Source organism: Megalobrama amblycephala, linkage group LG20, assembly GCF_018812025.1.
Source record: "Megalobrama amblycephala isolate DHTTF-2021 linkage group LG20, ASM1881202v1, whole genome shotgun sequence".
Taxonomy (NCBI): Eukaryota; Metazoa; Chordata; class Actinopteri; order Cypriniformes; family Xenocyprididae; genus Megalobrama; species Megalobrama amblycephala.
In genome coordinates this window covers 12,853,527-12,869,187 of record NC_063063.1, presented here as the reverse complement: position 1 = coordinate 12,869,187, position 15,661 = coordinate 12,853,527, and the positions used below count along the sequence as shown (strand labels likewise).

At 34.4% G+C, this 15,661-nt stretch overlaps 4 protein-coding genes across 5 annotated transcripts; all 4 read left to right on the top strand.

The window, feature by feature from the left end:
* The first annotated feature begins 1,654 nt into the window (after positions 1-1,654).
* On the top strand, positions 1,655-2,982 carry neurl2 (neuralized E3 ubiquitin protein ligase 2). The gene is made up of 3 exons (XM_048171257.1): positions 1,655-1,814; positions 1,902-2,634; positions 2,732-2,982. Exons 2-3 carry the CDS (start codon positions 1,914-1,916, stop codon positions 2,845-2,847), a joined length of 837 nt encoding a protein of 278 aa, XP_048027214.1. The 5' UTR covers positions 1,655-1,814; positions 1,902-1,913; the 3' UTR covers positions 2,848-2,982.
* Positions 2,983-3,757: 775 nt separating this feature from the next.
* msrb1b (methionine sulfoxide reductase B1b) lies at positions 3,758-5,274 on the top strand. The gene is made up of 4 exons (XM_048171259.1): positions 3,758-3,917; positions 4,128-4,270; positions 4,359-4,473; positions 4,598-5,274. Exons 1-4 carry the CDS (start codon positions 3,863-3,865, stop codon positions 4,615-4,617), a joined length of 333 nt encoding a protein of 110 aa, XP_048027216.1. The 5' UTR covers positions 3,758-3,862; the 3' UTR covers positions 4,618-5,274.
* A 1,229-nt stretch (positions 5,275-6,503) lies between these two features.
* Positions 6,504-9,852, top strand: meiob (meiosis specific with OB-fold). The gene is given in 15 exon segments (XM_048171112.1): positions 6,504-6,635; positions 6,879-6,952; positions 7,117-7,174; positions 7,251-7,382; positions 7,518-7,590; positions 7,694-7,889; positions 8,012-8,112; positions 8,193-8,245; positions 8,357-8,452; positions 8,565-8,663; positions 8,764-8,908; positions 8,992-9,178; positions 9,317-9,340; positions 9,342-9,404; positions 9,478-9,852. Coding segments are annotated over 14 exon segments (1,407 nt in total). The 5' UTR covers positions 6,504-6,635; positions 6,879-6,880; the 3' UTR covers positions 9,586-9,852.
* Positions 9,853-9,872: 20 nt separating this feature from the next.
* Positions 9,873-15,362, top strand: mlst8 (MTOR associated protein, LST8 homolog (S. cerevisiae)). Of its 2 annotated transcripts, none has more exons than XM_048171113.1 (9): positions 9,873-10,013; positions 10,213-10,369; positions 11,825-11,876; positions 11,967-12,129; positions 12,209-12,284; positions 12,369-12,521; positions 12,916-13,040; positions 13,165-13,328; positions 14,963-15,362. In XM_048171113.1, exons 2-9 carry the CDS (start codon positions 10,241-10,243, stop codon positions 15,079-15,081), a joined length of 981 nt encoding a protein of 326 aa, XP_048027070.1. In that variant the 5' UTR covers positions 9,873-10,013; positions 10,213-10,240; the 3' UTR covers positions 15,082-15,362. The 2 variants fall into 2 exon arrangements, with proteins under 2 accessions (XP_048027070.1, XP_048027071.1); XM_048171114.1 differs by having other exon boundaries at positions 9,900-10,013; positions 10,132-10,369.
* The last annotated feature ends 299 nt before the right edge of the window (positions 15,363-15,661 follow it).

Sequence of the window (15,661 nt, the reverse complement as noted above, 5' to 3'; positions counted from 1 at the left end):
CTCAAATTGTATCTAATATCATCCGAATGTACCTTTGCTTGGACATGTGAAGAAATAAATGAATGTTAAATTATGATGGATGTTCTGAATACGTTAGCAACTGTGTCTAATTTGCTGTCTGATTTCTAGAAAATGGAATACGTAGCCTAGCGTTTCCGGTTATGGGAATCAGGTTAATCGATTCACATTAACATAATCAGTGTTGGGGGTAATGCATTACAAGTAACTTGAGTTATGTAATCAGATTACTTTTTTTCAAGTAACTAGTAAAGTAACGCATTACTTTTACATTTACAACAAAATAGGCTTATCTGAGTTACTTTTTCAAATAAGTAACCTTAAGTTACTTTGTTTTCCCACACTCTAAAAACAACCCAAGTTGGGTTAAATATGGACAAACCCAGCAGGTTGGGTTAAAGGGCACCTATTTCACATGATGTAATATAAGTCTCTGATCTGGACAAGTTTCAGCTTAAAATACCCCACAAATTTGCCCCTATTTGGGGGTGAGCAAAAACATGCCTTTTACTATATTACTATATTGCTGGCTAAAAAAAAAAAAATCCAATATTGGTTGAAAAAAATGGCTGAGTGAAAACAACCCAATCCCTGGATTTGTCCATATTTAACCCAGCATTTTTTAGAGTGCATGTATTGACTGACAACTCTCCCATGTTGAGAGAAATCGAGAGTAAGTGCAGAGGCATTGTGTGTAAACATGACATGATTATTGTAGATCTAGACTAAATGTGAGATTTACTCATCTCACTTGCACAAAAACTGAGTCAGTATTCCTCATAATGAATAATAACAGTGAAATGCAATACTTTATGTATTTAATCTCACTTTATTAACCAATGTCTTCACTGCTGACCTTCTATGATCCAATTCAACCATACTAATAAGCAAAAATGACTTTAGATAAACATCACATTTGTGATCAGCCTGAAGTTTATTCATTTCACTTTTGGTGTGAAAGGACCTTTACATTAGCCAAAATTAGACCTTTTTTGTCGTTATTAAAAACAAAGCCCAGCCCAGGTGAGAAAAAGTAATGAAAAAGTAATGTAACGCATTACTTTCCATAAAAAGTAACTAAGCAATGCAATTAGTTACTTTTTTAGGGTGTAACTCAATATTGTAATGCATTACTTTTAAAAGTAACTTCCCCCAACTCTGATCATATTCACATACAAACTAACAATGACCATATTCCGATTAACATAAGAATATTCTCGAGCAAGCGAGGTCAATGAATCTGACATTTAAACAAAACAATAAAAATGAAACTAAAAAAAAGCTGTACTCCCACAATGCAGCCTGTCTCCTCACTAATATTTCACTGTCTCAGACTGTGCTGGGAGGTGGGGTAAAAGAGGACAATTTGGCCTAGATAAAGATTTGTGACGCTCTCTTAGCACAGAGCTCTCTGTACTGAGAGGATAAATGTTAAAAGATATACAATGCAAGCTCATTCTGTGCTTCCTCATGAAAACCATATAAAAAAAACCCCACTATGCTCTCTAAAAAAATTCAGTGAGAATTCAGAGAATTTTGAATGAGCAGTTCTGATCTGAAGGCTTAAACTCCTCCCAGTTATTATTCTTCACTCAGCATATCTTGCCTGCTATTTAAAACCACCAATGACACATGCAGCAGGTCAAAAATAGTCAGCCTTGCAGGACTAGAAACTTCCCCAGGTCGCAGGGGTACCATGGTGGAGGTATGTGCTAAAAAGACAAGTACTATTCCCAGAGAAGAACAGAGTAAACACTGAGGATAATGTAAATTATCGAATTATCGCATTCGAATAAGTAAGTGACTCATTTTTTAATGCTTAGTGCATTTGTTTTATAGGCTCGAAAAAACATCTCACTTCTCTTGTTTTATTTAACTTATAGAAAACTGTCAAAATGGCAGCTGTTTTGAGTCAGTTTATGGAATTTCACTCAGTCCATGGGACAAATGTGAGACTGGACCTCTCAAGGACTCAGGCCACCCGAGTAGAAAGTTTTGCAAATGGCGTCTGCTTCAGTAAAGACCCTTTAAGCCCTGGCGAAATCTTCCTAGTGGAGATTGAAGAGAAAGAACTGGGTTGGTGTGGTCATTTAAGGATTGGACTTACTGCCCATGACCCTCGAACACTGGAAACTGTGCCAGAATACTCTCTGCCTGATCTTGTGGAAATGGGAGACAGCTGGGTGTTCGCAATAACAAGAAACCATAATAAAGTCACTGAGGATGGAGGAGGAGAAGTAGAGGGTGGTGAACAGCCAAATATAGGTGATGAGGCAGGAAACAAGCCTAAAACATTTTTCACAGACACTCATCTGTATATAGAAAACATAGGCATACCCAAAGACAAGTTGGTGGGACGCAGTCGACCGGGGAGGTACAGTCACATCCTGGATGATCTGTACAAAACCAATGCTTTACCTCCTACTGCCCGCCGCAGTCGGATAGGGGTTGTCTATGTACCTAAGGGACAAGGGTATGGAGACATGCACATTATCATCAATGGTGAAGATATGGGAGCCTCTGCCAAGAGGATCCCCACCAATAAGCCACTGTATGCTGTTGTGGATGTATTTGCAGCTACTAAATGTGTTCGGATTGTCCAGGTGGAATATGGCTGTAAGTTTCATTTTTACTTGCTAATATGATTTGATATTAGTATATGACTAACATTGTGACAGATTATAATGATTCCTCTCTCTGCCCTGTGTTTTAGTTGCTTCATTGCAGACACTCTGCAGAAAGACAATTCAGAAACACATCATTCACAGAATGGCTTTGGACTGGTTGGAACTTCCGGAGTTACTTAAACACTATTGCAAATATGAATGAGCAAAACCTTTTAAACATCTGGGTAGATGCAGCAAAGACTTTTAGGACTGAGAGTCGAGAATGTTTTTCTTTCTTTCTTTTTTCTCCCTTTTGAACATGTCATCTGAAAAATTTATTAAATGTTCTTCAAGCTCAAGCTTTGTAGATGCAAATTATTACATCAACAATGGCATGATCATTTACAATGTTGCTAAAATTTGCTAATTCTACTCAATTTCAATCATTTCAATCAGTATGTTTTGGTACTGATAAGTTTTAGGATTTTGAATATAAGCAAATGAGAAAAAAATATGTGAAATGAGTAAATATTTATCATTATTTATTATTTCTAGATCTTTTCACATGTGGTCATCAAGCACAAGAACCCTATACTGTACTTTCATTTTGGACCCCTGTATTTTGGACCCTATACTGTAATTTCATTTTTTTTTAAAGGACATTTCATGGAACATTTCATACCATTCATTATTTAGCCTACTATGAAAATAACTTTATTATTAATTGATATAAAAATTATAATTTATACCTGTATTAATTAAAATATTATATCAAACATGCAGTACACAAATTAGTCTTAACATTTCTTTTATGTATGTAAAATGTTAATTAAAAAAAGTTACTTGTAAATTATGTAAATGCAAAATACTTGCATTTTCACTTGGGGTCTCCGATTTTTTGGGTCCCACTGAAGCCTATTGCATTATTTTACTTTATTTTTTAAGATTGCAATCCCATTCCATTTCATAGCACAAGCCTACTGTTAAAAACTTTATCTTATTAATTGATTTAATTAGTCATCAAAATGAATCATTTATTATATCAAGCGTTTACCACGTAGATATGAGTGTTCGGTTGATCTACACTGACACCTATCGGTCCTTTGTGGAAAGTGCAACCCAGCAGTTTTGTAAGGATCACGTGACCGGAACATTATCGTCAGTTTCTTAGCTTGTCCTCATATTTGATCTGCACACAAAATACGCTGTTTGATTTATCTATAGATCTCTGGAAAACAATGTCATTTTGTTCATTTTTCGGGAAGGAGGTTTATAAAGATCATTTCAAACCCGGTAAGTAATGTTTCTGATTCATTATTTAGGCTACACTCCACAACCTGCCTCCTTTCCTCTAGAAAGATTATGATGTAACTGTTTAGAAATTGGATGAACTACGTAGCGACAGTCGCTCACCAACTTTTTTACTGTTCTATAGTTAAGAAAACAAAATGTGTGTTATGTTAATTTAAAAAGAACATTTTACTGATTTATTGTTCTCCGCAGGTATATATGCTTGTTCCCAATGTGGACATCCACTCTTTTCAAGCAGATCCAAATATGCCCATTCCACCCCCTGGCCTGCCTTCACAGAGACTATCCGAGAAGACAGTGTTACAAAAATGACGGAGTCATTAACAGCCTACAAGGTCAGAATCAGATTCAGAAACATTAGTTAATATTTAAAGACCACAAATATGTTCATATGTGTTTATATATTTTTACATGCATGTGCAGGTTCTGTGTGGTAAGTGTGGTAATGGACTAGGCCATGAGTTTCTGAATGATGGGCCGGAGGAGGGCTTATCACGTTTTTGAATATTCAGTCACTCGCTCAAGTTTATCCCAAAAGGTAAGTCACCACCACAAGCACATGTCATTTTCTGTATAATATAGCAGTATCATATGGCTTTATATTTACATAAAATAACTAAGTTACCACTTGAATTCATCCTCAAACTTTTTTCCCCCATCAGATAAGGTTGATAAACACTAAGCGAGGTGATTGTCCATGCTGATGAGGCTGCTGTTGCTTGCACACTGGTAACCGGATGTTCAGCTCATGAAGTGGACAAGGAAAAGCCCCCTATTGGAGGTCCTGTTCACAGATATATTATGACCGTCCGGGACACCACAGAGACTAAAGTAGTTGATATATTTTTATACTAGTCTGCATAAGCTAATACGAACATTGCAAGATTGCTCATGAATGAATGAAATTACTTACTGATAAAACCAGTCTGGAATATTTCTGATGTAAAATGTCAAAATGTCTCAAATCATTGAGATTATTAGGCATATTATCATAACAATACAATACATTTAACATTATAATAACATTATTAATTTATATATAAGGTAAACGGCCCCTGAATGAATAGATGATGCCGTTAATGGGAAGACTAATTGAAAAGTAAGTAAACAGCTTAACCACAGATATCACTGCTTATCATGTCAAAACCAAACTTGAAATGGCCTGAAAACATGATGACTGGGTTTTGTTTTAGTGAGCAATCAGCTTGGTGGAATTAAAGGTACATCTCTATCGGACCAGCGTTTACTGAGTTTTGATTGATAAACTCAAAATAAGATGACTATTGAAAACAACAACTGAACATCAGTTCACAAATAAAATATATTGTGTAAATTGTTACTGCCTTGAGTTATTATTTTGGAATATATGTAAAAATACTTAAAAACACTAACTTGATGACATTTATTCTTGGTTTTAATAAATGGAATATTAATTACATTGTTAATATAAAAATACAAAATAGAATTGTATTTGGTTTCTTTCTTCTTCTTTTTTTATTTGATAGTGTAAGAAATTTTTATTTAGCCAGAAAAGTGTGATAATATTAAGTGTAACTGAGACATGAATTTACATTTGATTTATATGACAAAAAGTTTGCCGCCTCATTTCACTACACCAGTGCACACCACTGATATGTGTGTGTGTGTGTGTGTGTGTGTGTGTGTGTATATATATATATATATATATATATATATATATATATATATATATATATATATATATATATGGGTCGTTGACGAATAAGGTTTTTAAAAGTGTAAAAAAACATAATGGAGATATAATTAATTAAGTGTTGAGATTTGGTGGTTTTTATAATCAATTAACACTGCTTTTGTTATTCTTTACAAGATGGACAAAATTTGTCGCCAAAAAAGTCATTCGTTTTAACCAAAATTTCGGTTTTACCGAATGACACTTTTGGTTTTACCGAATGACGATATGTTGCTAGCTAGCTTGCCCTTTTATATTGGTTACTCCGAATGACATCAATGAAATAAATTTTTCTGACATTCTCTCTCATAACAAAGCAATGACTACTACACATAATTTTAATACCATTTTGCACCTTGTTGATATATGTTATAAAATCATGCCAGAATAAAAAAAATATACATTTATTACATTTTAAGATATTTTAATCACAAATGAAATGGCTGTATTGCCTTTGGACAGTTAAACCAAATGACCTTTGACACTTCAAAATCTTTAAAATACCTTTGAAATATAATTAAAACCTTTTGGATTCAATAAAAGAGATTATTTGTACTACCTTACATACTTTGGATGTCATAGCTTTGTTTTTTATTATTATTAAGGCCTTTGGACAAAAAAAAAAAAATGTATATATATATATATATATATATATATATATATATATATATATATATATAGGCTATTTCATTTTTATTGAATCCTGCATGAATGTGTTTCTTTATTATTATATGCGACATGATTTATTGAAATTGTTCTAATTACATCGAAACTGTCTTTTTATTTTGTTTTCCGTTATTAAAATATGTATCAAAAGCAATTATGTTTGTTATGTTTGTTTTGTAAAGACATCATGATTCATGTCTTGAACCGCCAAACTAAATGACGTCGCTCCCGCTCTTTTCATCACCTCGAGAGAGACCCGCTTCATTCTCCGAGTGCCGTTGACTTTGTATGAAGAGAGAGATTTCCCACAGTGGTTATTAATGGTTGTTAAGCTTAACGAATAATAACAAGTTGATTAATAATTATTTAACGAGTTTCTGAATTATATAACGAGTCATATAGGTTACAAATGAAGTAACAATTAGCAGCGAAACTTTTACCTCAGCGTTAGTTCGTCAGGTCGATAGGAATGTTGCTAGCTTTTTTGATAACTCATTTGCTAGTTGGATATTATTGGAATTATTTAGTAATGAGTGTTTTTTCCGTTATGTCAATGTTGTTTACAGAGATGAAAATGGCGTACGCTCCAGTACAAATGTATGTGCCAATATGTGACCTAAACATAAACATCACACACTCGGTGAGAACTTATGCAGGCAAATATCAGAAGGCCTAGCCTTGAGTGTCCTGGTTATGGTGTTATCTTAATTTCAATGAATAATTGCTTTTAACAAAAATGCCCTTTTAATGCCTGTAAGAAATGTTTTAAAGACGAAAAATTAGGCCTTTTTGTTCATTTTCCAGAAGGTGGTTGGAGTAATAATTGGGAAAACTGATTCAAGAGGATTTCCAGACCGGAAAAGTGGGTTACCATGACATATTTTCTGTTTCCATTTTATTTTATTTATTTTTTAAACTTTATTTTCTTTTTATTTCAGATGTTGGCTCTGAAAGGTTCACATTCAGCTTCACCATAAAAGATTCACCAGAACATTTTATCAATGTGTCTGCATGGGGAAATGGGGAATATGTCCAAGGACTGAGCAGTCGCTTTCAGATTGGGGATTGTGGTGAGATTTAGCAGTAGTAATGTCACTTCCTTGTGTTAACAAAACTAAAATCTAATATGCAATACAAAAACACTTATAATAATATGAACTACATTGAAGTAAATCTGTGAGCCAAAATAGCATCTTCTGTTTTAGTTATAATTGAAAATCCCCTCGTTGTGACCAAGGACTATGAGAAAGAAGAAAGATTTTGCCCTTCAACACCCAGGTAAAAAATAGATTAAAGAACAAAATGAAAAATCACATCTAACTGATAAATATTCTGTATGATACTGTATTTGTAAGTGATACATAAACATATTTCATCTCAGTACCTACAGGCTGTTGGTAACAGAGACTCACTCAAGCATTAGGATATGCTCAGATTTAGAAACAGAGGCCAGGATTCTGCCGCTATTCCACATGCCAATTAAAGACCCAAGGGACTTCTATTCATTGGGAGACATTACTGCAAATGGACAGAGTCTGGATGGACACATTATTAACATTCTAGCAGCTGTGCAATCGGTTAGATTCCAACAATATACTGCCAGCCCTCCTCACGGATGGCTGGTGGGCAAAAAAAAGGGTAATTTTTCACCCTAAGATGCATAGTTCCTTTTTAGTGATTACGATTTTGTTATCCAAAGGTTGGAGAGGAGAAATTCTTCACAAAATCTGATGGACGCAAAGGACAGAGGCTAGAAATAAAGCTCTTTGATGACACTGGGAAATCATTTCCATTAGTGTGGTGAGTAAAATTTCATTAATTCAGTATGATTTTAAAAACAAACAACAACACAAAGTAGTTTCATTACTTTTTTCATCCAGTTGGGATAAAGAGACTATTCGCCTGGTGCAAACACTGACACAAAGAGAAACAGGTAATATGTTTATTTGTCTGTTTTGGTAATATGTTTATTTGTCTGTTTATTTTTCAATTGCAATTGATAATATGTGGTGAATTTAATTAATTGTACTTATTTTTTTCTCAGTGCTGTTTATTGCAGATGCTCGCATCACCTTTGACACGTTTCGTAATTGTATGATAGCAACAGCGACCTCAAAAACGATCATTACCGTCAACCCTGGTAGTGATGTGACATGCTAGATTAAAGAATCTATTTAAAAACTTACAATTTAAATATTTTAACAGTCGGACATTATCGATAAAATCCTTAAATTCTTTCAATTGCATTCTAGACACAGCGGAAGCCAACCGGCTGTACACGTTTATAAGGGAACTGTTAGAAGCCGGAGGACTGGATGACCAAGACATCCTCTCAGGTGATGATGTGCCATGTAAGTCATTTGATCTATATACATCTAGACAATGTAGTATGTGTAGTGTAGAGCTCATAGAGTAACACACAGTAAAACTGTATCCTTACATATTTCTCAGTGGATTCCATTAGTGATGTCCTGACTGTCAAGCAACTTAAAGCCAGAAGTCAAGAACATGCTGATGTCTTTCATTGCATAATATATGGATTCATCACAACTCTTGATCTAAGTTCCTCCATCTCCAAAGTCATACGCAAGAAGTGGTAAGTGTGCAGTGCTTTGACAGTTTTGTACAATGACCTATTGTTCACAAGCCTGAGATTTTAATAAATAATTTCTGCACTAGTGCCAAATGCAAATTTCGAATCAATGAGGAGATCCAGACATGTTCCAATGATGCCTGTCCAAATCAAGGACAACTGCTCCAGGCTACCGAAGGCTTTGATCTGCTGCTGGACATCAGTGATCACACTGGGACACTGCAGTCGTGCAACTTGGCAGGCACAGTGGCTGAGAAAACCCTGGGCTATAAAGTGAGCACATCTAATACTTACATTATATATATATATATATATATATATATATATATATATATATATATATATATATATGTATAAATTGTCTGTCTGTGTGTACTGTAGAGAATAAAAGTAAAATATTTTTCTTGACAGACAGAAGCTTTTTTGTGCCTGTCAGGAGTCTCAAAGGACAACTCTGCAGTGGAAGTTCCTTCTGGAGAGATGCAAAATTTATCTAAAGGTTAATCATGTTGCCACTTATTTTGAAAATTGAATATTTAAGGGTGTAATTTAATCTTCTCTTTAAATTGTAGGTTCTTCCATCTCCTAGAAGCAGAAGTGGAATGAGGGCAAGAATTTTGTCATGTGCACTCGCTGACCCTGTTGAAGTGAAGCAAAGCCTCGCATCCTTTGCGGTTTAATTCTGTTTTGCAACACAGCAACAAAGTGACACAGCATGGTTCCTCACGTGAAATCAAATAAACTATAGGCCAACTTGTATTAAATTTACTTTGGTTCAAATGCAGATGTAGAGACTAATATTATATGTATTTTTGAATGTTGCTTTTGATTTCATTGTATTGTAACTGGTCCCTGAATTAATTAACTTGATTAACTTGATTTATGTATGTTTGTTTCAAACTAATTTTGTTTAACTGCTTTAACAAATAAAACCAATGAATACTGAACACTGCACATCGGAACCTTTTATTATAGATTTGTTTCTGTGAGGGCGGTTTTGGATGGAGCGCCGCTTAGGTTTGACATTTGTAAATAATGATTTTTTCGCTGTTGAGACCATAGTTTTACATTTATCTAATCGGATTCCTCGTGCATTATTCGCACTCAGGTAAGAACAAGGTTTTTTGTCCAGTTGTATCTTTCAGATCATTTTAGCACCCTAAAAAATGTAAGCTATCGCAACGGTTTATTCTTTTAATCTTGTTGCCAACACAAATGATTTACAGAAACAAGTACATTAAAACGCATCGAGGTGCATTAATGAAGTTTCAACAGCCACAGCTAAAACAAATCATTCTCCTGCGAAGCTGTCGTTAGGTCTGGATTGAGTTCATCATGAATGTGAATCAAGGCACCGTCGGCAGTGATCCGGTGATTCTCGCCACTGCTGGTTATGATCACACCGTCAGATTCTGGCAGGCTCACAGTGGCATCTGCACAAGAACCGTCCAGCACCAGGACTCTGTATCCTTCACGAACAAGAGCGTTGCCTCGCAGATACATAGCCATGACCTTCAGTTGTGAAAAAGAAGTGCGCTTAATTATATTGAATGTACAATTGTAGTGTACTTCAAAAAAGTATAAAAAATAACTGTACTTGTAGATAATATAGGTAACACTTTATTTTACAGTGTCTTTGTTATAAATGTTACATGCAGTTAACTATATATGCAACTATATATAACTATAAATTATGCATAGTTACATGCAACTAACCCTAAACCAAACCAAACCCTAATCCTATCCCTATGGTAAGTACATGTAGTTACTTAATATTACTCAGTACTTAAATGTATATTTACAGTGGAACATAGACACCTTAAAATAAAGTGTAACCATAATATTTCTGAAATACTTAAAGAAAGTACAATTTCATGACTATGGTTATTAACACACTTAAGTACACTTTTAAAAAGTGCACTTTGTATTAATGTCAAATTAGAAGTTTTGGTAACACTTTTTGTGTCCTTGTTACATGTACTTACTGTAGTATTAACAGCAAACTATGCATAATTAAATGTAACTTACATAACCCAACCCTATTCCTAACCAACCCTACAGTAAGAACATGTTAATTAATATTAGCCTACTTACACTACTTATATAATACTTTTATGTAATTATATAAGTAGTATAATTGCATAGTAACAAAGTCACCATAAAATAGTGTAATCAAAGATTTCCTTTAAATGCATTTTGAAGCATTATGTTTTAATAATCTTTTGTTGTGCTTTACAGTTATTTTAAAGAGTTGACTAACAGCACGTAAAGTACTTGATTATAATTTTAACTGAAGTGTGTTATTCGGTATTAGTATAATGTAATTTAAATGTACTAAATTGCAACTTCATCATTACAAATATATTTAAATAGATGACAAACATGTTTCAATAGAAATAACAGTTTATATCAATATATAATACAAGTTTATGTATTTTAGTTATCATAAATGCCTGTCAGTACATTCAGAAGTACACTTGGTTACACTTTATTTTAAGGTATCAGTATTACAGTGTAATTATACATTTAAGTAATAATAATTAACTACATGTACTTACTATAGACTTAGGGTTAGGATGAGGGTTTTTTGAGAGTTAATTGCATATAATTATGCATGATTTATAGTTATTACTACAGTAACTACATGTAATGTGTAACAATGACACTATAAAATAAAGTGTTACCATACATTTTAACCATATTTGAAAGTCAATAGATGTAATAATGAAATTACATATAAAAATATACTTAAGTCCTACTTAAGTGGGTCAAACATTGTAAAAACTAATTGCATTTAATACATTTAAAATATATATCATTTTCATTTAATTGCAAATAACCTCCGATTAAGTGTATTAAAACATTCTGATTTTTTTTTTAAACACAAAATACTTTAAAGATGCTTAACTCAAACACCAGCAGGTAAATTCCCTTGAAGTAACACCTGATAGAAGCATGATTGCTGCTGCTGGTAAGTTCAGCATGAGCCTCATTATGTGTAAAGCTATAAATAGTGCAATATATAGTCCTTTCACACTGTACTTTTATTCTTGCATTTCAGGTTATCAACACATACGCATGTATGACTTAAACTCAAATAATCCAAACCCTGTGATTAATTACGACGGTGTCAGTAAGAACATCACGTCTGTCGGCTTTCACGAGGATGGTCGGTGGATGTACACGGGTGGAGAAGACTGCATGGCTCGCATATGGGACCTAAGGTAGCAAAAGCTTTTTGCTGTATGTATAAAGTCTGTTTAGAGATGTTTTAAGTGTTACTTAAGTACTGTTTTCATTCAGGTCAAGGAACCTACAGTGCCAAAGAATATTTCAAGTCAATGCACCTATTAATTGTGTGTGTCTTCATCCCAATCAGGTCAGTTGGATAATATATCTGCTACTGAGGCTCACAATAAAAACCAGTCGAACAATCAAGTAAATTTTCTTTATTTTGCTTTAGGCTGAATTAATCGTTGGGGACCAAAGTGGCGTTATCCATATCTGGGATTTGAAAACAGACCACAATGAACAGCTCATCCCAGAGCCAGATGTGTCCGTGAATTCAGTCCATATCGATCCTGATGCCAGTTATATGGCTGCAGTCAACAGCTCGGTCAGTAACCAATAACAGTCCTTAAAAGGATAGTTCACCCAAAATTTTTTTTTCTTTTCTAAGACTTTTGTTCATATTTGGAACACCAATAACATATTTTTAATGAAATCTGAGAAATTTCTATCCCTCCATTGAATGTTTATTCACTCAAAACTCTTTAAAACGTTTATAAAGAGATCGTAAAAGAAATCCATATGATCGCTTTAGAACTGCCAGAGTTTTGGGTGAATATCCACTTAATGGAGGAACCCTTGAAAGAATTTTAACACTTTAAATCTTCAATATTGCCACATTGCTAATTAAGCTGTGCTGATGTGTACTGCATACATTCATATTATATCTGAACCATTTAGTTGAGGTTGGTCAGATTTGGTTTATTTGTCTTTCACTATAGGGAAACTGTTATGTGTGGAATTTGGCTGGAGGAATAGGTGATGAGGTGACACAACTAATACCCAAGACCAAGATCCCTGCCCACAAACGCTACTCATTACGCTGCAAATTCAGCCCAGATTCCACGTGAGTGTCTTGCAAAACACTAATCTGGGGAACAATGGGAAAACAGTGAAAAAAATAAAATAGTTGATACTTGTTTACAACTATTATACAAATCAATGCATCATTTTTTTTATCTCTTTACTAGATTACTAGCCACATGCTCTGCTGACCAGACCTGTAAAATTTGGAGAACCTCCAACTTTTCTCTAATGACAGAGTTGAGTATTAAGAGTAACAACCCCGGAGAGACGTCCCGAGGTTGGATGTGGGATTGTGCCTTCTCTGGAGATTCACAGTACATAGTTACAGGTGAACACAGGGCTCTCATCAACATACATATAGTGTTTTACTAATATGAGAAGCTCATAAGTTTACATATTCATTGTAGAATCTTTGGTCCCACTTTTATATTGGTGTCTTTAACCTCTATGTACTTATGTAAAAAAAAAAAAAAGTTAGGTACAATGAACTTATTGTGTTCATATCGTATTGCAAAACACTTTTGCTGTTATTGAGGTGGGATATGGGTAAGGTTAGGCACAGGTTTAGTGGTAGCGCTTAATTTTAGTCTTGTTCTACATATACATACTATGTACTTATTGTAGTAACTGGGTAATAACTAGGTACTGATCCTTAAACTACCCCTTAACCTAATCCTAACCCATTTAGTTACCTTATATTACTTAGTACTTTCTTGGATACATAAAATAAAGGTTTTGTGGTATGGTTAGGTTTAAGGGTGTAGGGGTAAGGGAAGGATCAACAGTGTAATTACAGATTTAATTACATGCAGGTATTTTTTTAAATTCAAGTACAATGTAAAAACATGTTTGTACACAATAAGTGCATTGTATCAAACTATTAATTTAAATGTTAGTACAAAGTAGTTAAAGACACTTAATATAAAGTGGGTCCCAATCTTTTAGATGTTCTTTTTATTCTTTTTAAATAACACTGTGTCTACACTTGCTGTGCCACAACAGCTTGAGGCTGTCTACACTGGACGTGACAAAGCATCTGTTGCAAATCCCATTGTTCTTTGTGTAAGAAGTAGTGCGAGAGCTTGAAGTACGTCAAAATCATTTTACATCATGCATCATTTTACTGTCGAGAATTTGTTGTGTTGTGCCGCACCGCATCCAGTGTTGACAGCATCGGTACTGATTATAATGGCTTTTGTCACATCATGCCGTTCGTGTCTGGTGTAGACACAGCGTAAGAGATTATTTTGGTTTTTGTGGTTGTTGTTGTTGTTGTATTCTGCCATAAATTATGTTCCACAAGATAAAAAATACTTTATGCAAATTATTCTGTTCAGAAGTTTACTTCCTCTTTCTTATTGTTTGTTGCCTCCTTGAGCATATATCATTTCTGGCAGCCTTTTGTAATAGATGTGTATGAGTCCCTCAACTATCCTAAGTGAGAAAACTGGATCTTAGCATCATTGAGCCACCGTAAGGTGAACTCAAACCAAAGAACATAGAAAACTTGGGGCCAGTTGCATAAACTTAGCCACCATGTTGACCATTTTATGTAAAAGACTAGGACCAGTTTTGAAGAAAAAAATTAGATGACTGACTTTTAAAACTAGTCTAAGGATTTTATGCAACCTCGTTTTAGTAAATTATGGCCACGCTGTAGAAATTTAATTTCCTCGTTTTTATTTAACTAAAACAAGGGAATGAATTATTGCAATTTGGCCATGATTTAGTAAAATGAGGGAACAAATTATTATATCATGCGCATAATTTCCCTAAAACAAGGAAACTAATTAGTAAAACTTGCTTGCGCATAGACATCATTTTTTTCCCACGTCATGTGCGAGCTCTGTACATCAGGACAGTGCTAAATAAAATTACTATATTTTTTAAATATCTTTTTCATTCTTCTTTGACAACTGTATGTTGTTCTCAGTGGAATCATTCCTGTTTATATGTTTTCAGCCTCCTCTGATAACCTGGCACGTCTGTGGTGTGTGGAGACCGGAGAGATCAAACGGGAGTACAGCGGCCATCAGAAGGCCGTGGTGTGTTTGGCCTTCAACGACAGTGTGCTTGGATAGTATGCCGAAGAAACTCATTCTGCTATGGTAGCTGTAGCTATCATAACACCCAAAATCTTCAGCTATGAACCATCATCATGGTATTAAATGGACTTGATGCATTAATGATAACCCACAATGGCTTTGATGATGAAGACTGAGCAAAAAACTGTCCAAATGTCGTATCCTTATCATTGCTAATTCAAATGCATGGTGGGATACAAATACTTTGTTGCATATACCCAGTATTTGTATGCATCCACAAGTTTTTGTCAATAAATGTTACAGTAACACAATCTGAATACATTTAGCTTTTGATTATTGTCCAGACACTGAATAATTCCCTCCTTGTATTAAAATATATGAGTGACTGAACACAATAGTGCTTTATTGTAGACCAGCAGTGTTTTCCATTACTCGTCTGCATCAGGTTACAAGAGCTGGAGTGAGTCTTTGAGCCAAGTCATGTTCAAACCACTGCAAAAATGGGGCTAAATACAAGAGAAGATGAAGATAAGGATTTAGCAGATAACATGACAAGATGATTCTGATGGTTCGTTGCCAGATGGGCATTAAATATGGCATTTGTTTAGCCTTTCCA